At 55.5% G+C, this 26,151-nt stretch overlaps 2 protein-coding genes across 11 annotated transcripts; one reads left to right on the forward strand and one right to left on the reverse strand.

The window, feature by feature from the left end:
- The first annotated feature begins 2,847 nt into the window (after positions 1-2,847).
- Positions 2,848-11,335, forward strand: ICMT (isoprenylcysteine carboxyl methyltransferase). Of its 4 annotated transcripts, none has more exons than XR_005215544.1 (6): positions 2,848-3,227; positions 4,039-4,123; positions 4,883-5,052; positions 5,791-6,008; positions 7,961-8,459; positions 9,118-11,335. XR_005215544.1 is itself a non-coding variant. In XM_037828666.1 (5 exons), the coding sequence occupies exons 1-5, from the start codon at positions 2,864-2,866 to the stop codon at positions 8,141-8,143; spliced, it is 1,020 nt and encodes a 339-aa protein (XP_037684594.1). In that variant the 5' UTR covers positions 2,848-2,863; the 3' UTR covers positions 8,144-11,335. The 4 variants fall into 4 exon arrangements, 2 of the variants coding, with proteins under 2 accessions (XP_037684594.1, XP_037684595.1); XR_005215545.1 differs by having other exon boundaries at positions 7,961-8,336; XM_037828666.1 differs by having other exon boundaries at positions 7,961-11,335.
- An 874-nt stretch (positions 11,336-12,209) lies between these two features.
- RNF207 (ring finger protein 207) lies at positions 12,210-24,658 on the reverse strand. 7 transcript variants are annotated; one of them, XR_005215540.1, is made up of 18 exons: positions 23,754-24,658; positions 22,937-23,069; positions 21,845-21,989; positions 21,678-21,759; positions 21,525-21,600; positions 21,324-21,449; positions 20,872-20,918; positions 20,538-20,610; positions 20,390-20,458; positions 19,935-20,003; positions 19,757-19,854; positions 18,748-18,934; positions 18,423-18,608; positions 18,087-18,138; positions 17,696-17,856; positions 15,198-15,376; positions 13,559-13,639; positions 12,644-12,694 (listed from the first exon to the last, which is right to left on the reverse strand). XR_005215540.1 is itself a non-coding variant. In XM_037828663.1 (17 exons), the coding sequence occupies exons 1-17, from the start codon at positions 23,942-23,944 to the stop codon at positions 12,523-12,525; spliced, it is 1,971 nt and encodes a 656-aa protein (XP_037684591.1). In that variant the 5' UTR covers positions 23,945-24,653; the 3' UTR covers positions 12,210-12,522. The 7 variants fall into 7 exon arrangements, 3 of the variants coding, with proteins under 3 accessions (XP_037684591.1, XP_037684592.1, XP_037684593.1); XM_037828663.1 differs by lacking the exon at positions 15,198-15,376 and having other exon boundaries at positions 12,210-12,694; positions 17,673-17,856; positions 23,754-24,653; XM_037828664.1 differs by lacking the exon at positions 15,198-15,376 and having other exon boundaries at positions 12,210-12,694; positions 17,673-17,790; positions 23,754-24,652.
- Between the last annotated feature and the right edge of the window lie 1,493 nt (positions 24,659-26,151).

Raw genomic sequence — 26,151 nt, forward strand, 5'->3', positions numbered from 1 at the left:
AGGGGACAGAGTCTTGTGAAGTACCAGGAGCAAACTTTTCGTCGTGGGAAGCTGGGGTGGGGTGGGGTGTTTGGGGTCACGCTGAGAGGAGAGAAAGCTTCTTCCTTCACCTGCTTCCTGGTTGTCCAGGACGTCCCACCTCCCGACATTCTCTCTTGCTCAGAGGAAAGTAACCCCATCTCAGAAAAGGATGCTTCCTTTAATCGCAGCCTGCAGTTTAACCCGGAAATATCACGGGGGTTTTAGGGCTTTTAGACAGGAGGGATCCCCTTGGGCCCAGAAGGAAAGCCACCTTGGCCAGAGGGCAGGTGGCAGGATGGGGGTGGGGTGGGGAGCTGCAGAGGGGACCTCCCTATGTGAGAAAGGGCTCCTTTTGTGCTTGCCTCGCAGCTCCTAGAACAAAACACATTCAAATGCTTCTTTACAAGAAAAGGCAAGCCAGGCATCCCCAGGGCTGAGTCGTTTTTTCTTTATTTTCTTACATTTTTGTAAGTTTGTCAGCTTCTTGAAGGCCAGGGAGGGTACTCCCGCACCTTCTGTTTTCCGCATCGGAGAGCCGGGTGCATATTGGAATGGTTTGATCAGACCGTGAGAGCAGGGTCTGTGTGCGTGTTTCTGTTTGTGTCTCTGAGTGTGACTGGGTTTCTCTGTGCATATGTCTGTGTGCAGAGATGGAAGGAGCCAGCCCTGGACCTGACAGATTCAAAAACTCCAATACTTCCCCAAATTCCTCTTCCCGAGAGTTTGGCCCTACCTGGGAGGGAATCACCTTCCCTTTCTTTCTTCCTTGTCCCTGATGGGGGCTGATGAGGATGTAGGGCAAGGAGAGGCAGTGGGCAGAGGAGAGAGGGTTGCTAAGGTTCTGGTTTCAGTCCGGATGACGTGTCACCCCAAGCCTCTGGAGCCGTGAGGGTCCCCTGGGGCTTTCCCACCCCGGATCAGGCCGACTCCCAGGAGTGAAGATGCCGTGTGCGCCCTCTAGTGGCCCCGAGGCGTCCTGGCGCAGAGGGGGAATCCTGTATTTGGGGGAGTCTGGGAGAAACTGGAGGGCAGGAGCCCCGATTCAGCCTCCAGTAAAGTCCAGGCCTCCTCCCCACATGGCACTGCAGCTGGGCAAGTTTGGATTTTAAAACATTAAACCTCCTTTCAACTCCACCAACCCAGTTTAGCAAACTGGGCACCACTTAGACCCGGTATGGGGCTCTAGAGGAAGTTTATCACTGCGTGAGCCTGAAATCAGCATCCCCATTTTACAGGAAACTCAGGCTCGTAGAATGTTTGCCCAAGTGTCTTAGTTTTCTGGGGATGCTGTAACAAAGTGCCATCAACTGGGAGGTGCGGGGGGTGGGGGTTGCTTAAAGCAACAGAAATTTATTCTCGCCGTTCTGGAGGCTGGGAGTCGAAACAAGATGTCCCTAGGGCTGTGTCCCTCTGGTGAAGAATCTGTCCCATGCCCGGCTCTTGACTTCAGGTGATTTGCTGGACATTGTGGGGCTTCCATCTCTGCCTCAGTTGTCACAGGCCATCGTCTCTCTCTCCATTGCCAAATTGCCTGTTCTTTTAAGGACACCAGTCATACTGGGTTAAGGGCCCACCCTAATCCAGTTTGGCCTCTAATGACATCTTCAAAGACCCAGTTTCCAAATAAGGTCATATTCACAGGACTTGGGGTTAGGACTCGAACACGTCTTTTGGGACACACAATTTAGCCCATCACCAAGGTCACGAGGTCACAAAGCTGGCTCCCAGGGCAGCTCTCCATCCTCCCCAATCCCAGCTGCCCAGAAGCCTGGTCTCCTGCCAGGTTCCGCAGGGACAGAAGACAATGGAGCTCACAGCCGGCCTCGGCACTCTCTGCCCTGCCAGCCTAGACGCCAGCCTCCCCCAGGGCCTGTCCCCTATCCCGCCTCAGGCTTGCTTCCTCCCACCTCTATCTTTGCAAGCGCAATGCCCTCCCTCCGGGTAGACAGCCTTGCTCTCATTTCCAGAAGCAGGCCTGGCGGCTGGTCCCCGAGCGCCCTGAAGCCTGTTTTCCAGCGGCCTCCTCCCTCCCGAGGGTCCCTCTGTCCTCTCCATCCTCACTCTGACCCTGCCTCCCTCCCACCCACCGCGGTTTATTCTGGTCGTTGGCTCACTGGCTTTTCTCCTCCATCACTGCTCCATGAGCTATCCAGTGTATCCCCAAAGAAGAGTAAAGGACAACTTCTGATTATAAAAGTGACACACGTTCACTGCAGGCAAGATGGAAAAGAGATAACCTCCCAGAGTTCTCATCTGAAGATGACGGCTGTTAAGTTTGGCTTATCTATTTCAATCGCTTTTCCAGGCTCACAGATCGGCTTTTATTTTTCTCCCAAGCGAAGTCAGGACCACGCTGTAAATGTTCGCATTCTGCTTTTTAAAACACTTAACTTGCACCGCCATTCAACATTCTCCCGCAACAGGAATGTCCATGGTGGCTCGTCCCGGCGCGGGGCGGCCCGAGCGGCGGGCAGCTGGGGCGCTTCCAAGGACTGTGCCCCCAGCGCCCCGCGCAGCCCCGAGGCTCAGGGGGCTCTCGGGGAGCCCTGCTGGGGGCCGATGGGACCCGAGGGGCCAGGCTGCTGCCTGCGGGGTTGGGGCGGGTGGGGGGTGCCCGGCTTCGCGGGGGTGTCCAGGCGGGGCGGGGCCGGGCCGGGGATGGAGGGTGGGGTCGTCTCAGATTTCAGTTGATTTCTTCAGACAGGGACGTTCTTGAGTTTCCAGTAGACTTCTTGGCAGAAGCCGGCGGCGTCTTCTCGGCCCCGCCCCACCCCGGCTCTCGGGGTCTCGGAGCTCCCGTTGGGGCCGGGCCGGGGGCGGCGGGGCGGGGCGCTCCCGCCAAATGCAGGCCGCCAACCCCGCGGGGCGGTGTTATCGCGAGAACTCGCGGCGGGCGCGCGGCTCCGGGCAGGCTGCCCTTCCCCGGCCGGCTTCGGCGGCACAGTGCGCAGGCGCGGCCGGCGGGTTTCCCCGGGCTACAGCCGCCGCCCGCTGCTCCGACGCTCTGCGCCATGGCGGGCTGCGCGGCGCGGGCTCCGCCGGGCTCCGAGGCGCGCCTCAGCCTCGCCACCTTCCTGCTGGGGGCCTCGGTGCTCGCGCTGCCGCTGCTGACGCGCGCGGGCCTGCAGGGCCGCACCGGGCTGGCGCTCTACGTGGCCGGGCTCAACGCGTTGCTGCTGCTGCTCTACCGGCCGCCGCGCTACCAGGTCGGGCCGGTCGGGGCCGGGAGTCGGGGCCGGGGCTGGGGGTGCGCTCCGCCGCTCCGGCGACCCCGCCGACGGGTCGGGGGCACTCCGGCGCCTTCCTCTCCCAGGGTCAGGCTCGGCCGGGCGTGAGGTTCGCGGACAGGGGACGCCTCCCACGGGCGTGGTTTTCCGCCACAAGTTGAGGTCTAACGGAGAACCCCGCCTTGGAGGCTCCGGGGCGTGGGGCGTGAGGCCTCCACCCGGAGGAGAGAGGGTGTTAAATTGTCGTTCGTGCGGTGCAGCAGCTGCGGCAGATGCGCGTGGGGTGGGGAGAGGGAGCCCACGAGTTCTTTATGTAATTCAAGGTGTGGAGTCCTACCTGCCTCCGAGCCCCAGGCCGGGCCCCGCGGTTGGGTGGAGGGGGCTGGGCGCGGAGTCCCAGGTTGGTGTCTGGACTTGGGAAAATGCCGCCAGTGTACTGGCGTTATGCGATTTTCCGACCGCCCCCAGTCAATAGCGGTCACAACAGTGGCAGCTAAAATTTGTGTTTAGCTCAGGGGCTTTGCGTGGGTCATCCTCACCGCAGCCCTAAGAGTTAGTACTCTTATTGTTCCCACTTTGGGGATGCGAAACCGACATCCAGAGAGGTCAAGTAACTTGCCCAAGGCTACACAGCCAGTGAGGTGGGCTAGGGTTTTAAAGCCAGGTTTCACCGCTTAACCTTTGCACAAAGCCGCTCCCTGGGCATCCTGTTCCTCTCAGGGAGCTCAGAAGCCTGGATTTATGCTCCAGAACACCAGTGCCTGAGCTCCTTTTGGTCCATTTCAGATAGCCATCCGCGCTTGTTTCCTTGGCTTCGTCTTTGGCTGCGGAGTGCTGCTCAGTCTTAGCCAGTCTTCTTGGAATCACTTTGGCTGGTAAGAAGTACTCGGGATTAATGGTTTTGGGGAGAGGGTGGAAGGGTCAGAAGATCCAGTGGCGAGTCTCTGTTTAGGGTTCTATGGAAATAAGGTCTCCAGTCCCCACCTTTATCACTGCTCATGACCCTGACAAGTGCCCCATCCACAGCTACTGTCCCTCCCCAGGTGGGATCGAGAGGCTCAAAGATGGGGAAGGGAAAGGCTCCAGCTTGCCTTTACAGGCCTTTTCCTTCTCTAGCTTCTGTCAGGTCACATCTAGTGCATCCCCCACGGCCAGTGTAAGATTTTTCCCTACACTATGATTTCAATCCCTTGAGCCTTCTAGTCGCTGACCTGGATATGAACCAGTGGCTGCCAGGTAAAAAGCTTTAGCTCCTATTCTCATACTCTGAGCCATCTAATCCTCCTTTGCTGGAATTATTTCAGTTTTGTGGAACTTGTGTCCGACGTTATTTTGATATTTCCCTCTTATGTGTTTTACCATGTGTGGGGTCATTTTTGAGGGACCTTCCTAACCCATGTTTTTTGGGTTTTTCTTTTGTATATGGCATTCAAAAATGTAGTCCCTTTAAAACCCCACACTCCACAAACCTGAGGGCAGACTGCAATATGGGCATCCGATGTGTACTCTCAGACAGGTGACCATAGGTATTTCATGGAGATGCAGGAACAGTTCAGCAGACCTAGCTCTGTTCTTTGACTGATGGCCCTCTGATTCCATTGTGCTGATGTACTGCTCTTTCTGTTTTTAAATAGGTACATGTGCTCCCTGTCATTATTCCACTATTCTGAATACTTGGTGACCGCAGTCAATAACCCCAAGAGTCTGTCCCTGGATTCCTTCCTCCTGAATCACAGTTTGGAGTATACCGTAGCTGCCCTCTCTTCTTGGATTGAGTTCACACTTGAAAATATCTTTTGGCCAGGTTAGTGTGCCCTACTGTCTCCTTCTGGAGGGGGTGTTTCCCCCAGGCCTCTATCCTCATGAACTATTTATAAAGGATGAGTTCTGCTCATGCTTTCCGCTTTAGGGTTTTAGACTGAAGGAGTGTTGACCTTTGGCTTTAAACTTTGCATAATGTTGTGCACTATTTAATGAGTTCTCAGCCCTTGGTGGTTAACTCTTAGTTTTACAGTGAGAGGAGATTTGGATGTATTCACTTTGTGTTTCTTGAGAAATTTCACATGAAGAGTTTATCAGCAAAAAACCTCTGCATCTGGAACCTACTCTGAAATTGAACTTCCTACAATAAATGAAATAAATGTGCACAGCCCCCAGGGTTCTGTACAGGACCAGGCCTGAAAACTCTGACCCCCTTGACTTCACTCACCTGTTGACTTTAAGTGAGGGACCTGAGCGGGGTCAGGGGGGACATGAACCAGCAAGCCCATCAGTTCTAGGGGCAGGGGGCTTCTTTATCATGACACTCTCATTGGACTGTTGGAACTTTACAGTAAGTGGGCAAACAGCACAATGTTTGGGGCAGTGTGTTTGTGTACAATTAAGTGTTCACGTGTTGAGGCTGAATGCTGAGCGCCCACCAGCATGCTCTCTAATGATTCTGTCTTTGGACAAACAGGTTAATTTTTTTGAGGAGCAAGAAGGGGGCCTCACTGGTCCCGTTGTTCCCTTTCTGATTGCCGCCGGCGTCTTTCCCCTGCAGAACTGAAGCAGATCACCTGGCTCAGTGCCACTGGCTTGCTGATGGTGGTCTTTGGAGAATGTCTGAGGAAAGCGGCCATGTTCACAGCTGGTTCCAATTTCAACCACGTGGTGCAGAATGAAAAGTCAGACACGCACACCTTGGTGACGAGCGGCGTGTACGCTTGGTTCCGGCACCCGTCCTATGTAGGGTGGTTTTACTGGAGTATTGGAACCCAGGTATGAGATCCGTAGGAGATTGGTCTCCTTTAACTAATTTACTTTCCTTCTCCCCCCCCTCCCTCCTTCCTTCCTTGTTTTAAAAATTGAGATATAATTCACATACCACAAAATTCGCCTTTTTAAAGCGTTCAGGTCCGTGGTTTTTAGTATATTCACAAAGTTATGAGACTCTTTTGATTTTAATACAAGTTTCAAGTGGTAATTAATTTAAAATCAAGAATTTGGAGGACAGATTTAGTCCTCTGTGTTTTTTTTTACTATGTCCCTAAAATCTGGGTGTCCTAAAGTTAAACCCTGGGTGACTCCAGGAGCTGCAACCCCATCTGCCTGCCCCCTTCTCTCACTTGGATCTGCAGCTCCCCAGGGGCTGAGGTCAGAGATGGGCTTTGGGGAGGGAGAGTCCCCTGCCAGTCATGTGGTGGCTTAGCGGATTTCCACCAGCGCTCGGTGTTAATGAGGCCAAGGTCAGGGGTGAGGTTTGATGGTGAATGCCTGGCTTTGTCCTGACCTGGGCTGTGTGCTGCACCTTCCTTTCCTGACAGTTGTCTCTGGAATCTGTACTCTTAGTCCTAGAAGGACTTGGCCAGAGGATGTGAACAGTAGTATATGGACAGTTTGTCTCCTTTTTGGGGAAATAAGTCAGGGCCCCCAGGCATCCCACCGACAATGCGTTGTCCTTTGGGTCTCTCTGGAGACGCCCCTGGTGTAGTAGGGGCAGGTTGTGCATGGGGTTGCTTTTTTTTAGACTTGTGTTTCTGAAACAAATGAAACTACCACATTCACAGTCACATTCCCTGAGAACAAAGTGATTATAGTTGAATAACGTATTTTGTCATAAATACTTAGTATCGAAGGGCTTGAGGCCTATAGGGCTTTTCTTTTCCCACCTCACACCTTTGACCAGCACACATGGGCATGTAAACAAACCAAGCCTTTCATGGAACAGTACTTACCCTGCTGGGTGCAAAACACTCTTTTGTAAAGCTGTTTGTAGTCCACTGACTGGATTCAGGGCTCAGTTGCAGGCCGAGGCTGCGACTGGAAAACCGTGCTGTAGGGGACGCTGAGAGAGCTGGCCAGGGCCATCCCTGGCTCTGACTTGCTGCTTGACTTCTCTTTCCTCACACTGCGTAAAGTGGGGGTGATAGCAAAACTCCCCCAAAGGTTTGCTGAAGGGTTCAATGGCTTAGTGGTTTCAAAGGGCTTAGCACAGTGCTAGGAACCTGTGAACCCTCGATGAATGTGATCGAGAAGGAGCAACTGAAGGTGTGCGCCCGGTTCTCTAGGTGCAAGAGGCCTTGGGGAACGAGACACCTGTATGGGAGGCAGTGGGCAGGAATGGGCCAGTGGGATCTTTGAGCAGATGGGAAGTTTCCTGGAAGAGCTGGGGCATGCTTTTGACCTGGGGGAACTGTTTGGCTATGTGGGGAAGACATCCTGAAAAACTGGAAAAATCATATGAACGAGGAGGGAAGAGGTAGAGAGAACACAGTCAGGGGAAGGAGGGGGGGGCTGGACGAAGTGGGCCTGCTCGCGGCTCTGAGATCTGGGCTAAGGAGGTGGGACTCCGGCTAAGGATTCACACGCGGAGGTGCTGCCACCACCCTGACCCGAGTGATGAAATCCAAAAGGATGATCTTTCCTTTTAATTTTTAACTTTTATCTCATATAAAAGCAGCAACAATAAAAAGGGTATGGGGAAAAAAGCTCCAGTGCTGAGTTTTTAGTTCTAATGTGAAAGCAATGGTGTGTCTTCAGTCCCCTTCCGTGGTAGACTAGAGATGCCCTGGCTCTCCAGGGCCCTAAGAGCACTTCAGGAGAGTCTCGTGGGCTCTTGGCATGGAAATCCTCCGTGGGTGTCAGAGGGAAACAGGTGTGCGTTAAAATGCAGGGTATCAGGTCCATGCTCACCCAGCCAGCTTCATCTCCCTGTTGTTTCTCTTTGTCAGGTGATGCTTTGCAACCCAATCTGTGGTGTGGGCTATGCTCTGACAGTTTGGCGGTTTTTCCGAGATCGAATAGAAGAAGAAGAAATCTCACTAATTCACTTTTTTGGAGAGGAGTACCTGGAGTATAAAAAGAGGGTGCCCACAGGCCTGCCTTTCATAAAGGGAGTCAAGGTGGAGCTATGACGGGGGGCCACAGGGCCCCTGACTCTGTGCAGCCTGGGAAGAGACTGCCCCCAGTCAGCCACTCTGGGGTGGATTTTCTCAACCTTTTTCTATGTTATCAGTTACTCTTCTGGAATGTCACTTGAGACTGAGTGGTCAGCAGGCCTTAGGACACAGGGCCCAACAGAGCCGATTCTTCTCGTGCTGCGTCAAGGTAGGATGCAGATTAAAGCTGAACAAGGAGCAAACAAGAGCAATATTCAACAGTGCCCCTTCAGAGCCGACCCGGCGGGGAACCAGGCAGCCCCAGGCCCCACGAGGAGAGGAGTGGGCAGAGGTGGGCTCACAGCTTGTTAGCATTAGAAATACATTTAAAATCTCTGAATTAACAAAAACCAACAGCACAGCTTTAACCTCTTTATTTCTGTCCTGACATGCATAATCATCTATACAAATTTAAAGATACTTCCTTCTAGGATGCTTTGGCTTTTCCCATATTTACTCGTATTTACATTTCTATTTTTTTATAATGGCAGTGTCAGTTCAAAGGGGGCTCATTTGAAAAGTGTTTTTTTAGCTCCAGCTTTTATTTGGCAGCAAGTAAGCATAGAACACCTTAAGGCAGTTTGCTGGTGTGGCCCTTGTTACAAGTTCCTGCCACACGGCAGCCCAGGCCAGGAGGATGGGAGCTCCCTTCAGGCTTTCCTGGGATGTTGGCTCCTGCTTTTTTCCCAAGAGGGGCCGTTACTATACAGGTGTTTCAACGGCGTGTCCTTTTCCCCTCCTTGAACACGTATCTTTTACTGACCGCCTGTTTGATGTGAGGCCTTGTTAAAAGCCAAGAAATGCTCCTCTCCGTTTAGTTGGGATTTTATTCTCATTTTGCCATAACTCATATTTTTGTGATTCAATTTAAATCAGTTAACTACATTTTCTATATTCTGTTCTCAAAATTCTGTTATCCCTAATGCTGTTTCAAACTGTCTTTTTCAAAGGGGTTACAGCGTATACAACTACAAATTCAAGCAGATCACCCCATAACAGTAGTCTTACACAGAGGAAACGATCCCAGCTGAGATTCAGCCAGTGTTTTGTTTCAAGTTTGGGGAGTGTTGGCTTTATGAGTCCAACAGATGCGCTTTAAGAGGTGAGACACTCGCTCCACCCTGGAATAGATCAGGAGCTTGGGCTCCATGTGGAATCCTTCCGTTCCGTTCTGCGGTGGCGCTACCGAAGCATGAATGTGAAGGTGGCCTGGTCTCATGGCCGCCACGAGGCTCGCGAGGAGCCGCTGAAACCTTTCTGTGCCTAGATGTCCCCATCTGTCAAATGGGGCTGATACCACCTACCTCACAGGGGTGTTGTGAGGATTTAGAAGAGCAACGTCAGACGTTTCTAATACTTGGACAAAAGATATGACATCATGCACCCTCTGCTGTGGAGCCATCACATGAAAGCAGGGAGGCGTAGGGTTAACTGTACCAGATCCCTAAAATGGATGTTCCGAAGAGCATTCTACAAACTCAGAAATATCACTTATTTCTAGATATCATTGCTTAATCCGTTTTTTCATTATTATATATATGCCAAAGTGTTTTACGGGTTCATTGAACATTGGTGTGAACTTGCCGATGTGGAACTGGACAGATTGACCGCCTGCCCTCAGTGCCGTCTGGCGGTGGGACTCAGGAGGCTGGAGCCCCCCGCAGCGTGTCTTTGGAGTGAGCACTCCCCGGTAGCACATTTACAGGTTCTACTTCTCTTTGGGAACTGAAGCTGAATCAGTTCTAGACTTGTGTTATAAACCATGCTTAGCGATGCAAACTCCCTTTAGGATTGCAGACACAGAGGGTGTGGCTGGGGTGCTGGCAGCCATCCCCAACTCTTTGAGGGGTTCTCTCCTGCATCCAGCAGGGTTGCACCGACCTGCATTCCCCCTTAGGGCTGGGGTCTTTTTGATTGACAGAGACCAGCTGATAAGCAGCCCCTTGTTTTGAGGTGGTAACCTTGGGGGTGTTGACATCTGACGATCTGTACCTCCCTCACCCATCAGAGTCCAGGCAGCTCACCTTCATACCAGGCCCGTGGGCTCACCTGAGCCCAGAAGGCAGGTCTGCGTGTTTCCCAGTGAGGTGCTGCTGGCCCACCACCTGGAACTCGATGTTTTATTCTGCTCTGCTTTAGTGAGTAATTCCATGGGGGAAGGTGGGGAGGGGGCATGCAACCCTAATCTGCAAGCCCAGGGCAGAAGCCACCAATTATTTGGGGATAAAAGATGAAATATCTAAGGGCTGGGATTCAGCAAGCGATTGCCTTTCATCTCCTACTGTGATCTTCAGATTATTTTTAACTTTATAAATTTAGCAGAGACAGCATGCAGCAGAGAATCAGGTTAATGAGGCAGTGGCTTGTCAGGTAGTCACTGTAAGGGCTGTACCACCAGTTTCCTCAAATTAAGAAGCTGTCGGGAGATTCCTTCTTCCATTGCCGGTTTTAAATGGAGAGTCGTAAATGGAAACGGGTACTGCACAGACCAAAGCTACTCTGAAACAGCATAAAATGAAACACTTCATGGGGATTTGCAGGTTGATGCTGAGCTGGGCAGTTTATAGAGGGGAGTGGGATGAGTCTCGGCAGGAAGAAAGCAGAGCGCAGTGTACCCAACCACCCCTTGGTAGGAATTGTTTCTAAAGCCTCAAAAAGGAACTTTATTAAGCCCTTCCACTTATTTATAACAATGAGAACTGACATGATAGGTGAAAGTATTCCTAAATCACTAAGCTCTTTTGATATCTTAGGCTCAATAAGGTCTCAGCCACCACTCATTGGGTGGCAGTCCTCTACAGTAGGTACAGAAAACCACTCCCTGCTCTGCACTTCTTACTGCCTTTGATAGTCGTGACATCCCACTGCCTTTTGCTTTTGTAGTGGTTTGGCAAAATCAGAAGCCCTCAGCATCTCTGTCATTGCGGGAAACACTTCTCTTTGTGCTTGTTGCCTTGTGGGATTGGAAGACCCAACCGTCCCGAGGGGCCCCAAGCACTGGTTCTCAAGGGAGACCGTCCCCTAGCAAGGAAAGTCACTTAGTGGAGTCATTATACTATTCTCTTTTTACATGCAGAAATGTTTAAATACTTAAAATTGGATTTTTCTTTCACAGATACCGATTATCCTTTCCCATGAAATAAAACTACTTGATTTCACGATGAACAATAGTGTGATTGTGTGGGGTGGAAAACGCATAAGATCATGGCTTCTGGATAAGAAACTTCCAGAACCTATAGCCTGAAACCAGGTGTATTTTACCTACTCAAACCTTCTGTCCAGTTCTGCGCTCCTCCCTCTAACCAGTGTGGTGGTAAATTCCCTTTGTCCTTTACCCCCGTGGAAGCTGCCCGTGCTTGGGAGTGATCTGCAGAGTCTCCGGAGCAGGTGAGGAGGTGTCGGACGTTGCGGAAACTCTCCGGGGCCACCCAGCTCCCGGAAGCCATTCGCCGTGTGAACCGCTGAACGAAGTGGGATGTCTGCTTAAAATGTGACTCTGGGCATCGTTTTGCCTCCACAACTTTTAAAATCTTAGCTCTTGCCGGTTGGTTTTCTTTTAAGGATATGTTGAGTCCCTCCCAATAAAGGGTACTGTGTAGGAGTGGGGAATATGGAAAACTGCTAGAAACAAAATTTCTGCTGGATGGTGCTTTCATATTATCAGCAGCAGGTGACCCCATGAGGGAAACAGTAGTTGGGGAAAGGAGTGGAGAAGGTGTGGAGCCACCGTCTCCTGCCAGCAGCTGGCGGGGTGCCTGGCCTCCGCCAGAGCTCAGCCGTGCTGAGAGGGAGGATAGCTGGAGTGAAGGTTCTTTGCCCTTTTGCTGAGTCAGGGCTCCAATTACAGGGTGGAACTTTCCGGTGACACCAGGTTAACCATAGGCTGCGATTCAAGAGAAGCAGGAATCTCGTGGCAGGGAAGGTGTAATGCCAAGGGGGAGTCTTGTTATCTAAAACGTCAAACAAAAACTTGAAGGGACCACACAGATGACCCCAGCACAGGGCCTGGCACACACTCAAAAATGGACGCTGAATGAATGAATGATTTTAGAAAACACCCTCTGTTTAAGGCTGGCTGTTCATTATTTAGCGTTTTCCTTTTGGAGTGGGTAGGATGGTCCCCAGGTCACCACGATCAGGACCAGACATCATTGGCACATGGACAGAGGAAAAGGCCAGGCCTAGCCAGGGGATCCAGAATTACCATCTGCCAGAGAGTTTCTGGGCTTTCCTGTTGATAAACGATTACCCTTTAAAGAAATAACCACAACAGGAAGGAAACCTTTCTTACACACCCTGGCCCAGGTGTGTGTGTGTCCTAAGGTGCCCCGCCCACTTGGGACTGGGCCTGTCTGTTAAGTTGGGTGCTCCTTCCGCGCGGGTCCAGCACCCCCGTTTTTCTGTTTGGGTCTGTGATGATCCCTGCTTTTCGGCAGTGGCTCTTCTGTGAGGCTGGTCAGAGTCCAGCTGTTTCCTTTCGGCTCCGATGTCTTCTCTCTCTTTTCTGGGACACCTGCTGGGTCATTCCTGAAGGGACAGTTGAAGGTGGATTATCCCCCCCCCCCCCCCCCAGTTTTACTGTATCTCAGCACTAAAACCCACAGGGGCACAGGCTCCCGGAACGGAAAGCCTTCCTAGAAGGCCACAGTGGGTGGCCATCTCATCCCTGACATCAGAGGCACTCCCTGGAGATGGTCTTCAGTGCCAGATCGTCGGAAGTTGCAACTTACAGCAACAACGAGCTTTGAATTAAAGCACTGACTGTCGTGCAAGGGAGGGTATGGCTGGTTTCTGCTCTGTCACCAACTGCTTTGTGACCCTAAACGGTGAGCTGCCGGCTTTATCGCCCTACAGTTCTGTTCTCTGCCCCCCAATTAACACGCTTTCCTGAGAGCAGAATACTAAAAGATCAGCTGGCGACAGCCATGTATCTGTTCTGCAATTTTTTTTCTTTCTCCAGCAAGTATTTTGGCAAACACCGTGGTTCCAATTAATAGTAATCTTCTCACACCAAGAAATAATCCGCAGACACCTTCTGTCATTTGCGTGAATTTGAGACACACGGTGTAAGTGGCTAAGAGCCGGTCTGTGGCATCCGTAGCTCGGCAGCATGAGTGAATGCTGGCAGTGGTCATGGCTATTTAATAATTATGAAATGTTGGTCATGTCTGGTGAACTCTCATCTTGCTTATACCTGCTTTAAATCCTCATCCAGACGAAGACCCTCTCTGGCCCCTTATTTTACAAATGGAGGCCCAGCCAGGTTATAGAGTACGTCAGCAGCAAACTGGGACCAGAGAGGAAAATAAAACCCTTGCTCTGTCTTGGTTGTGCATATGTCTCTGAAACTAAAACCTGTGCTCACTCTCAGGCTGGAAAGACTTGACTTACCTGGCCTGGGTTTCACCGTTCATGCCATCGTCATACATGTTCTGTAGATTCTCTGACTGTTCATCAGCAGGTGTTTGAAACCTGGACGAGAGAAGGCGGTTACTGGGAATCCTGCAGGCAGCAGAGCCAGCTCGGCTGCATGCCCTTAAGCTTATGCTTTGCACAAGAACCAAACTTAAGCAAACACTCAAGGTCCTACCCAGCCCTGCGTTTGCTCATTCCTCAATCATTTCCCGAGGTCCAGCAGTCCGCTGGGGACAGGGGCTGTGGACATGAGAGGCCAGGACCCTGCTGTCACGGCTGGGGGGGGGACACAATGCCAGGCAGGGTGAGTTGACAGCCACCACGAGTGGGGACCTGACTTAAATGGGGGGAGGGGCCTGCCTGACGACAGCCCCCCCATGACAATCTGAAGCCCTGAAGTGGGAGCCAGCCTGGCTGCTTTGGGGAACTGAAAGCTATCATGACTGGGGTGTTGTGAGGGCCAGTGTGACCCGAGAGGTGGGCAGGGAGGGTCCCTGAAAGGGCTGTTAGGCTACAGTGTGATGGGAAGAATCGGATTTAAAGGTCACCAGCTGTGTGACATGCTGGAGGAGCCACTGAGGACAGATGATGGTGGCCTGGATGACAAGGGAACAGTGGAGCCCAAAGTGGGTGGACTGGGTTAGTGGGAGCGAGTCTCCAGGCCTTTGGGATGGGAAAAAGAAGGGATATAGGATGTCTTCCATGCTTTTTTTTTTTCTTCTTTAAACTTTCCATTTTGAAATACCCTCAAACTCACAGGACTTACAAAAATAATTAAAACCTTATACAGAGAACCCCTAGACACCCCCATCTCCCAGACACCCAGATCCACCAACATCAACACTTTGCCACATTTGCTGCATTACTCCATCCACCTGTCTGTCCATCTGTCCCGTCTATCAGTCCATTCTCCAGACACTCGTGTGCAGGCTGCCCCCACCAGGCACCCTGAACACTCAACACTGCACATCTAAGAACAGGGACACCTGCCGTGCAGCCACCTAAGTGCAGCCGTGGTCTCCAAGGTTTTCACACTTGAGCAATTGGGTGACTGGAGCTGAGGGAGCCCAGAGCACGTGTTTGGGGCAGGAAGTGAAGAGGTCTGTTTGGCCACTGTTGGATTTGAGATGCCTGTTGACATCCAAGTTGAGACACCCATTATTGGAGAGAGTTCTGGTGCCCAGGAGAGCACGGTGCCGGAGAGAGGGGTCTGGGAGTCGCCTGTGCCTAACTGGGGTTTTAAAGCCAAGGTGTTGGAGAGTATAGGATGAGAAGGGTGCCAAGGATTGGGCCCAGGGAAAGAAACATTTGGGCACGAAGCCAAGGAGGCAGAGCCAGCCAGGGGCAAGGAAAAAGGAAATGGGCGTGGGGAGTCTCAGAAGCAAGAGAAAAGGGTGAAGAACGGGGGTGTGGGCCCCACTTGCTGCTGCTGAGAGGCCAAATGAGGTGGCTCCGATTTGGCTGAGTGGCCGCTGATGACCCGAACGAGATGAGTGGGGGTGGGGCAGCAGTCAGAAAGGGTTGAGGAGGAAGTGAGAGGCAAGGAAGCAGAGACGGAATCTACAAACTGGAAAGCGGTGCCACTAAGAGGAGCAGAGATCTCTTTTCCCCTTGCCTCGACCTCCAGGAGCTGCGTCTCCAGCCTGAGCAGATGGCACTTCACAGCAGAGAGTGGCTCTGCCAGGCTGCTGCCCCACACGGGCAGGGGCCCACTACTCCAGGCAAACTTCTCGCTGAGGCGGAGCACACAGCAGGAAAAGTGCGCGTGGTAAGAGGGCGGCTTGATACATTTTCCTGTGGAATCAGCACCCGGGTCAAGAAACAGCCTCATCCCAGGGTCCCTGTCGTGCCCGCTCCACTCCTACTTCCCCAGGAGCAGGCTGACCGAGCACCAGGGGTCAGTTTTGCCTGTTTTTGAGGTTTTATAAATGGAGTCATACTACTTTGAATGTTGGCTTAGGAGCCTTGTAGAGGAAACACTGCAACTAGCTTTAGTTAGGTAGAGATTTAATCAAAATTGTGCAGAAAGTCTGAGGAGTGTAACCTCTTGGTGTGACCTGTTAAAATGGTCACTTGAAAGGCAGTTTGGGGTTAATACGGCTGATGGAACAGACACAGACACCCTGCCTTCCCTTCTTCAAACTCACTGAAACTCTCTAAAGGGGCCAAAACAAACAACAAGGAGAAAACCTCTCCAGACTGAGAACAGGAGAAGAGATGGGGACACCAAAATTTTGGAGGCTGGAGAGCATGTGGACAAGTGGTGACGAATTTAGCAGCCCTGAGAAACCTGAGTTCCAACTCGGCAGGGGGAGAAGCGGAGGGCCACCCAGTTCACACCACAGGGTCCTTAGAAGGCTCTGGAACTAGCAGCACTGTGGCCTCTGTGACAGGGAGGGTGGGGCTAAAATATGGGGTGAGGGTCAAGGTCCTCCACCTCTGGCAGCCACCCTGCTCTGATCCCGGCAGAGGGTTAGTCTCTGGAAAGGGTAAAACATGCAGTTGAGAACTGCTCTGAAAACGAGAAAATTAAGTATGCCTATGAACACTTCATCCAGTGACCTTCCAGGAAGCAAACTGGGAAAGAAGCTAAGACTGAAGTTGAGGCTTTCACAGAACACTCACCCACCCAAGCCCCCTACTGGGAGGAACCACCCACCTGCTCAGAGATTCCTGCCTGCCTTTTTGCTACCCGCCCCCTGCTCCCTGCTCCCTGCTCCCATACTGTCCCGATACAAGCACACCATCCAGGATTACCTGACATCTGAGAAAAGCCTTTAACATGGAAGATAGAATCCTAAATAAACCAGCAAACAAGTAATTTGGGGGTTTGAAATAGAGACTTCAGGGAGAAGAAAACTTCCGAAAGAGAAAAAGAGAAAAAGACACACCTATAGACAGCTTCAGAGACATAAGCTATTCCATCCATGAAACAAGAACAGGATGCTATGGGAAAAGGACTGTCAGGGTGCAAGAGAAAGCTCTTGGAAATTAAAAACAAGATACTAGAAATGAACAATTCTCAAAGGGCTGGAAGATAAAGTGAGGAAAGCTCCCAGAAAATATAGCAAAACAAAACAAAACAAACAAAAACAAAGAAATGGAAAATAGAACAGAAAAGGTAATTTAGAAAGCCAGCCCAGGAGTGCCAATATCCAATAATAGGAATTGCAGAAAGAGAAAGAGTAAAGAATCAATTAACTAGTTCAAACAATATACGCCAAAGCTGAAGGACATTAATTTCCATATGGGCAAAGAATCCACCAGTACCCAACAAAATGGATGGAAATAGCCCCTCACCAATGTGAAATTTCTAAACACTGGGGGCAAAGAGAAGATTCTCCAGACTTCCAAAGAGAGTAAGCAGATCATGTGACCTGGGACTTCTCAACAACTTTGGAAGCTCAAGGCAATGGAAAAATGCCTTCAAAATTTTGAAGGAAAATGATTTCCAATCCAGAATTGGACACTCAGTGACTGACAAACCACCAGTCAAGTGTGAAAATAGAATAAAGACATTTTTCACACTTGCCCCGTCCAAAATAAAGCACCTCCCTTGCACCCTTTCTCAAGCTCCTGGGGGATGGGCTCCACCAAAACATGAAAGAGGAAACTGGGGTGAGGGTAATGGGAGATGAAATGCAGGAGCAAGGCAAATGGAATTCCCAGGGGGGGCTGGGGGAGAGCTGGGCTGACAGCTGTGCCCCAGTGAGGACCTGCCACCAAGATGGCTTTGCCACTGGAACACCTTTGGATGCCTGAGGACACAGTGCCGGCAGAGTCTTGTCTAGACTTGGCTTGGCTTAACCTCACCCCACTGTGTCCTGCTGCTTGCATCAGTGGGGACCCTTGTTATACCCCAAGCATCTTCTGCGTGGCCCTACTCCTGAGGGCTGGAAGGAGGCCAGAGTGTGGCCAAGGCAGAAATTCCGAGCACGCCCCTCACTGACGGCATTTGTGCTGGACACCCCTGGTTGGCCCCACGGTCCTGCCAGATGCCCTGGACCTGGTCCCCCGACTTCCCTGACAGGGCTTCCTCTGAACGTGGCACCTTTTGTGCACACGCATCCGCCCATGTCTCGGCTCCCACCTGGGCTCCAGCTGCTCCTTCACCTTGGCAATGGAGTGGATGTAGGGCATGATCTGCCTGGCGATGGTGCTCAGGTAGGCATTCTCCTGTCTCAGCTGGAGAAGGTCATGGAGCTGGGCTGGGGGCCAAGGTGGAGGGTTAGGTCTTGTCACCTTCAGCCTCTTCCCATCAAGCCTGGCGCCATCTAAATACCATGTCTATTCCAACTACTACCTATTTAATTATAGAGCAAGCCCTGGGTGAGGGTCCTGGGTCCTGACCTCAGATGTGGCATTTGGGGGAGCTCAGAGAACTAAGGGGATGAGAGGGGACAGTATCTGGCAGGTGGGTAATTCCATCTGTCCCCCCCAACCAGGTAGCCTGTGGGGTGGCTCAGACACAGCAGGTTCACTCAGCAGCCAGCGTCTGGGACACCTTCATAAATCTCCTGCTCCTTAGCCACTCGCTGATAGGATTCCTCCCAAATCTGAAAGAGAAGAGGGGGTCGGGTGTCAGACGTGGCAGTGAGTGGGAATTTCCCTCTGCGGCTTTTCTGTCCTCCCAGCTACTCGAGCCATTCAGCATCCCTGAGCTGGGTCCCGGCAGCAGCCTCCCTGGTGCCCAAACCTGCCACACCAGGGCCTCGTGGGCACCAGGCCAGGGTCCTCTCCCCCTGCCTTTTCCTGGGGGTAGTATCCCAGGTGTTTCTTGACAGCTGGGGCTGGAGGGCTCCATTGCATGACTGGAGTTGGGTTCCCCGGGAGGGGCTACCTCCTGGAAGAAGGTTCTTCGGGACTCCACGGAGGTGTACTCGGAGGCGATCTGCGCGTCCACCTGCAAAGACGCGTGGAGGATGTCATCCATAACCTCAGCCTTGATGAGCGAGTGGTGCTTGGTGAGGTCGCGGTGCAAGGCCTGCATCTGGTCCTTCAAGCTCTGCATCTCGGCCTGCAGGCTCTGCAGGGTGGGGGTGGGGGTGCGGTGGCTGGTTATGCTTCCAGCACTGGGGCCAGGACCACCAGATCTGCCCCTTCAGGTCCCCTGGAGGCAAGGAAGGGCTGGGACCCCTCTACCCTGCAGGTTCCTGGCCCCTCACCCGGTAGGAGTCCTCATAGTGGCGACAGTGCTCAGAGAAGGGTGTGTCCTCGCCCTCGGCCAGCAGGGCCTTAGTGCTGCTGGACCGGTGCAGCGTGGGCTTTTGGACAGGCGACCCCAACATCTTGCCCCCTGGAGAGGGGCAGCTGGGAGCCATCAGCACCTTGGGGCCTGAGCCCCCAGCCAGCCTGGGGAGACAGCCAGCCATACAGGTGGGGTGGGTGGGTGTGGGAGACCTTCCCTGCCCCCAGTGTCCAAGTCCCAGACAGCCCTGGGGGCTGCTCTGCTGGGTCACAGCTTCCTCAACCCTGACTCCACCCCAAAACCACCTGGAAATTCTGAAAAGCCCCCAAGTCCAGGCTGTACCCAAGACAGATTTTTTTTAATGCCCCTGGGTTGATGCCAATGTGCCCCCAAGGGCAAATTCAACCGGATGTCACCAGGACAGGTCCAGAGCAGGTGGTGTATTCACCCACCCACAGGCTGCCCCCTGGAAGTGTGGCCTGACGCCCAGGCTCCCCTGACTTGGTCTCTGCGGCCCTGACGCTGGGCCTTGAGTCCAGAAATGCTAGTTCAGGCCCCTTCCGGGGCCTCGGCTCTCCGGGCTGGGGCGCGAAGTGAGCCCCCACCCCCTCCGCGGGGCCTCCAGCTGTCCCTCCAGGCCCCAGGAGCCCGGGTTCCAGCTGGGATGGGGAGGGCGGAGCCGAGGGGGTGGGGGGCAGCCCCCTGCGTCCTCTCCGTTCTCCTCCAGCCAAGCCCCACGCGGTTTTGCCGCGGGCTTCCGGTCAGGGGCGTCCCCGACGGCCGCTTCCCGATTCGCCCTCCGCGTGGCCGTCGTTGGAGCCGCAGACGGCGCGCGGGGGCCTCAGAGGCGGGGAGATCCGAGCCCGGCTCCGGCAGGCACCTTCCCACGGCGCGCGGCCCTGCGCGGGGGTCCCGGCCCTGGCGCCCCGCCTCCTGCCGCCCGCCCCCTCGGTCCCGGGGAGGGAACGGGCGCCCCCGCTGCTCACGTGCCGGCGCCGCCCCCGACGGCCGCCGCCCGGCGCGGCCCCAGCCCCAGCAGCGGCTCCAGGCAGCGTGCGAACTCTGCGCGGTGGTCGCTGGCGATCTGGCGGCGGGACGGGGTCGTAAGGCCGCCTCCCCTGCCCCGGGGGACCCCGACCCCGGCTCCCCGGGTCGCCCGCGCACCTTGCTGCTCTGCGCCGGCCTCAGGCGATGCGGCCGCGTGACGACGCCCTGCAGCCTCGCCATCAGCTCCTGCGGCGGGCGGGGGGCGCTCAGGCCGGGGCGGGGGGCGAGCCGGGCGAAGGGGGGGCGGGGCGCGGTCCGCGAGGGCGAGCCGGTCTTCCACCCTTCCCCCGGGGAATGGTCCTAACCCCCAGACCCGGCGGCCCAGCTCTAGCAGACATTCGGCACTTCGGGGGAGCAGAGGCTGACGTCCCCTTGCAGGCTTCACTGTCGTTTTAAAAGGGGCTCAACTGACCCCTAAAGTTGCATAAAGGATGGAGCCGAGGAGGGGAAGGTCAGCCCAGAAGCCCCTGGTCCCACTTCCCTGTGTCAGGGGTCCACCGGGGAGGAGCGGGGTGGTTTCCAGGGGGAGGGGAGACCCTGCAAGAGCTGGGGGAACTCCTGGGGAGACTCACATAGCCCAGGTCCAGGAACTCGGCCTTGTTAGCCAGGCTGAGGAAGGATGAGCAGATGACCAGGTGAACCTGTGGGAGGGGACACTGCTCAGGCCTGGCCAGGGTGTGGGGGGAGCCCTGGAACACCCCCCAGCTCCAGCCTCCTCACCTGCAGGGTGGGCAGCAGAGTGGCCAAGTGGGAAAGCTGCTCCTTGAAGGCTTTGTCCTTCTCTTCATACTGGCTGGGGGAGGGGCAGGCAGGCATGTCTCGAAGGGGAGGGCTGCCCAGCCCCACCTAGGGGGACCTCAGGACTGGGCATCCTGCTGCCAACATGAATGCCCATTCCTGTCACCCCTTCCCTGCAACCCGAGCCACTCTGCCCTCCTCAGCCCAGTGGAAGCTGGAATGTCTTGCTCCCCAGGGCAGGGCTTGCCTGGGCCAAGGCTCTGAGCTGGGTGTCTGGGTGCCAAGGGGCAGGGCAGGTGGCCCTGGCACTGCTTACCTCTGCACAGCCTGCAGCAGCAGCGCTTTTCTATCAGCCAGTTTCTCCTGGGAGAGAAGAGGCCTGTGGCACAGCAAGCCCAGCCTAGCCCTTCCGACGCTCTATCATGCTCCCACTCCACCAGGCCAGCCAGGCTCATCATCTCTCCAGACCCCCTTGCCCAGGAGGTGGGCCAGGGGCCTTTCTTCCTGCACCTGCTGCTGCCTGAGAGCCCCTTACCCTTATCCAATTAACTGTCCAGAAAGCCTTCCACCTCCCACCAGCCTAGGGCAAGCCCTGGGCTCAGCTCTGGAACATGCCTAGCTAGTAGACATTACTCCTAGAAAGTTGTTGCTTTGCTGCTCTACTAAACCGCAGGCTCCGAGAGGGCGTGGGGCCTGCCCTGAGTGTCTGGGGCACCCAGTCGTGGCCCACGAGGATCCGCAGCTGGAGGACCCTCCGCGAGCCCTCACCTGCATACTGCCGAACAGGGCGTGGATGGCGGCCTCCTCCTCCACCGCGCTGCGCCGCACCTCCTCCACCATGGCCTGCAGCAGCGCGATGGCCTCCCGCGTGGACGTCTGCAAGGCCTTCACGGCCTGGGGACAGGGCGGCCTCAGCCCCGCGGCGCGCCAGCGCGTCCCCAAATCCCGTCTCGGGCGCCCTGCTCTCACCAGCACAGCCTGCTCCAGTCGTTCACAGCCCTGCACGTAGGCAGATTCGAGGTCCACGCAGTGCGCCCGACTATCCCTGCGGGGGTGACCGCGCATGAGATCCGCTGCTGGCCGCCCCACCCAGCCCCCTCCGCTCCCGCCCCCTCTACCCACCCCTGCATGTCCCGGAAGCAGCGGATGCACAGCAGCGACTTCTTGTCGGTGGAGAACATAATGTAGGGCTCCGCGTGCAGCGCTGCAGCGGGGAAGGGGGCGGCGGTGAGGTCTCCTGCCACACCCCCAGCCACAGCCTCAGCTCCGGCTCCCCCCGTCGCACTCACGGCACTTCTGGAGCACGTCGCGACTGCGCTGTCCCAGAGCCACGATGTCGTGGCGCGCGAACATGCGCGCCCGGTGCGTCTCGTCGCGGCAGCGCGAGCACAGCGGCTGCCCGCACGTGTTGCAGAAGTACGTGGTCTCCGCGTCCTGCGGGCGGAGCGCGGGCTCAGCCGCTTCGCCGCGGGAAGTGCTACGGTCGCCGCCGCGTGTCCTTGCGCGCTATGGTCCCAGCCTGGGGCAGGGGCGCCGCTGAACCCGGCCCTACGCGCAGCGCTCTAATAACACCCAGCGCGCAGATGACACACTGAGACTGCGACAAGGTCTAGTAAGCAGCAAACACCCACAAGGGCTTGGGGAGGCCGTTTCAGGGGACGGGAGTGGCAGGGGAAGCAGAAGCTGCATTTGCACATTTTATTGACAACACAACCCAACTCAAGGCCCTCCTTGGCTTGCCCAGTAGCGCCAAGCAGTGGTCCTCAGTCTGGCCATCTGCATCACAGCCCCTTGGGGAGGGCATGGGGAGTGAGGGCCTAGAAAATTCCCTTCTCCAGATCAGTCCAGGGTGTGGGTTGCTTCCTGGCACAGACCCCAGCAGTAATGACAAAAATCTCAACTCCTCACCTTGGTTAAGTTCAAGGCCATTTCCTTAAGGGGCTCTCCTGGCCCCTAGCCCTTCACCTCCTGCTGATCAGCTCTGTACTTCCCCACACGATTCGCAGCCCTTGTCCAGCTTTACAGTAAACCCCTTCCAGCCTCCAAGGGCAGAGCTCCAGTTGCCCTTCACAGTCCAGCCTGAAGCCCCTCGCTTCTTGCTCTAGGGTCTTCCCTAGGCTCAGGGGCAGGAATGAACGTCCCCAATACATACCGTCCTTACTTCTTACCTAGGTAGCAAGGGACCCTCAAAGTGCTGGCCCAGGCTTGGGCCAGTTCACAACTCCACCTGAAGTTGGGGACCAGTAAGCTCTCCCCAAATGTGACCTAAATCACTTGTTCTAGGCCCCACCCCCCTTCCCCCACCCCTCCCCTCCCCTCCCCCTCCCCACCCCCTGCCCCCACCGCCCTTCCCCCACCCCTCCCCCTGCCCCCGCCCCTGCCTGCTTGCTGCACTCCAGGTCGCAGTTGGCGCAGCGCACCGCCTCCGCGCTGTCCGCGGAGCTGTCCACCAGGAACTGCAACAGCCGGTCCACGGGAGGGAGCCCGCTGGGGCCCTTCACCACTGTCTGGTGTCTGCGGAGACGCTGGGGACAGGATCCCGGCACCCCTTCCCCTCTCCCCCCACCACCCACATTCCAGCCTGGAGCTAAAAATAGCAACGGGAGATGGGATCCGCTATAAACATCGCAGCCTGGCTCACCCTGACCCAGTCCCCATTCCCACCCAGTCCCTGCGAGCCCTGTAGGGTCTGGGGTTGGCGACACCCCTGTTAAAGGCAGAAGCCGCGCTTCAACACCCTCTCACTGCATTGGGCAAATTTAGGCCCCCTCCCCCCACACAAGCACCCCCCCCCACAGGCCCTCCCCCCCACAGGCCCCCGGTAATGTGGTCCAGTCGGTTATGTTGACTCAAGACTTTCGCGAGTCACAAGCGAGTTACGGGGAGGGTCGTGACGCTCTGCTGAGCCCGGTGCCCTGGCAGCTCGGAATCGGGTACCCTGGCTCTAAACCCGCCTCTGCGCTCTGAGTTGTGTGAAAGGCTTTGGGCCGGTAAGGGCCCTTTACGCGCCTCAGTTAACCCGTCGGTAAAATGGGCTGGAGCCGCGAGTTCTAACGCGGACAACTATGGGCTGGTGCAGCCACTGACAGGCGACTCTGCCCCAGTCAGGGCCTGGCCTTCCCCGCACCTGGGTCCCCGTCCGGGCCTAGCCAACACCGGCTCCCGCGAGGTTGGTCTGTTGGGGCTCTGGGCACTCACTGGCACAGCGGGCAGGCGAGGCGGCCGTCGGTGGCGCGGCCGCGCAGGCAGCTGGCGCAGAAGTCGTGGAAGCAGTCCAGCAGGCACGGGCGCTCGTACTGTGCGTGGCACAGCGGGCACACGAGCGGGTGGCCGCTCGTGGTGTCCAGGGCGCTCGGGCCTTCCGGGGGCGCGAAGATCGCTCCTGACATCTCGGGACAGCGCAGGAAGGTGGCTGGGGGCGCGCACGGTGCCGGGCCCCTCTATCCGGGCGCCAGCTCCCTCCTACCTCTTTGGCCCGGCCGCGGCGCCTGCTTTGCTGGGATGGGACCCGAGGGGCGTCCGGCGGCGGTGAGGGGTAAGCCTCTACTGCGTCCCCGGGCAGGGGGTATGGGCCGGGAGGAGTGGGGAGGAGCCGGGCCTCCAGGGCACCCGTTAAGCGGGCACTTCCTCTTCAATGTCCAGTCCAGCCTCCCCCTGCCCCGACTCTGCCACCTCCCCTGACTCCCGCCGCAGGAATTCCCTGCACGGCGTCCTCTGGGTGACCCGAAGGCAACGCCCCTTCTGTGTCGGGCCACTTTCTCCAGCGCCGGCGGCTGCGCCCGCGGCTGATGACTCCCGCGGGTGGCGGGAACCGATCGCGGCGCTCGCGGGGGTCGCTGCGTGCCGCGTACAGGAGCCTCGGCGCCCGCGGGCTCCGGCCGAGGCCACCCCCCGCCCCGCCCCGGAGCAGGAGAGACGGAAACCCGGCGAGGGTCTGGGGGTCGGACTGGATTCCGCCCGGAATGGCAGAGTCCGCAGGAGCGCCTCGGAGAGTGGGGCTCGAGGTCCCCGGCTGTGGGGATCCCTCGAGAGGCCTCGGGGTGTAGCAGCCGTGGGCGAGGCCGGCTCGCTCCCGCCGGACTTGACTCCGGACGCAAGCCGGGTCCGGCGGCCCCATTTTCTCGATGGCCAATTGGGGGCGCCGGAGAGCAGTGGTCGCCCCTCCGCAGACCTCTCACCTTAAGGGGCGTTGGAATGTCAGCTCTGCCTTGGGCAGGTTGTGGACTCCTGGGCAAATTACCGACTTTTTCAGAGCCACAGAGCTGGGGCCTGCCTCTCAACATTGGGGTGACTTCAATGGAATAACGCCTGTGAAGTGCACGGCGCATACATGGCTTCCAATTAATTAAGCCCCCACCCCCTTCGCCGGCTGAGTTCGCAGAAGACGGGGATAGGGGAGGGGAGGCTCTGATCCTTTCCAGAAGAGCATCTCCCCCTGCCGTTCTTGGCCTGGCGAACGCTTGTCTATCCCAGTGTTGTTTTCTCCACAGAGCCCCTGTGTTTTACCCTAGGTCCGAGTTATCTGCTTCCTCCTCTGTAGATAACTGACACTGATCCCCAACTCCATGAAGGTAGGCCCTGTCGCAGCTCTTCTTGTAATGACAGAGTCAAGCACAGAGCCTGACCCACGGAAGGTGATCAATAAAGGTTTACTAATCAGTTAGGAAGAAACTAGGTGTTAATATTCGAGCTGGGTTTTGAAGGACGATCAGGAGTTTGCTGGGAGGAGAAGGAATCCTAGGCAGAAACTACCAGTTCTTGTAAGGACCCTGTCTAACCCTGGCTCCATTTGTACTCCAAATAACTCAGAAGAAAACGATGACCCGACCGAGGGCACTGGGAGGGGTTTGGGGCTGAGGGCCACAATAGGCGACCAGGGGCAGAGAGGGACATTGAGCTTGAGTCCCCAAAGGATGGGCAACCGAGACCGCCGAATTGGAACCTGCATTTTAACCAGATCGCCAGGTAATTCTTAACTACATGCAAGTTTGAGAAGTGGGAAACCTGGAGCTGGAAAGCTAGGAGCTGGTGATCATAGGGTGGGCTGCTTGAATTTGAGAATGTGGAGAGGTCCAACTGGAAGTGCGCCTTGCTGCAGTCAGAAGAGTAGCGATGGGAGACACAGACCTTTGGCATGAACTTCCATCTTTGGTAGAAAAGATTGAGGCCTGGGACTTAGGGATTTATAATCTAAATTTATAATCTATGGCCAGAAGGTGAGGACCTTACCAAGTGAGTGGGTTGGGATCCCATCCCACTAGTTTATAATTTGTGGTTTGGGCAATCTCCTTCCCCCCATTTTTTTTTTTTTTTTTTTCTTTCCAAGGATCTTCAAAAGTAGAGCCAAGCCCCCTATTGCTCTTTGGACTCGTCCTCAGTTTTCCTCCCCCTCTGATCATTTGTAATGGAACAGGCCATCCGCCTCCTTCCTGCCCCCTCGCCCCACTCCCAACCTCCTACCTGGGTTGAGACGGCCTTCATATTCAGGCCAAACAAATCGCTCACGATCGCACGGAAACAGCGACACTGCGGCGATCGAGGGGGCGTGGTTGAGCGGTTAGCCCCACCTGAACCGTGCGTGCTCTGCGCGCTGCGG

The sequence above is a fragment of the Choloepus didactylus genome, chromosome 2 (genome assembly GCF_015220235.1).
Source record: "Choloepus didactylus isolate mChoDid1 chromosome 2, mChoDid1.pri, whole genome shotgun sequence".
NCBI lineage: Eukaryota > Metazoa > Chordata > Mammalia > Pilosa > Megalonychidae > Choloepus > Choloepus didactylus.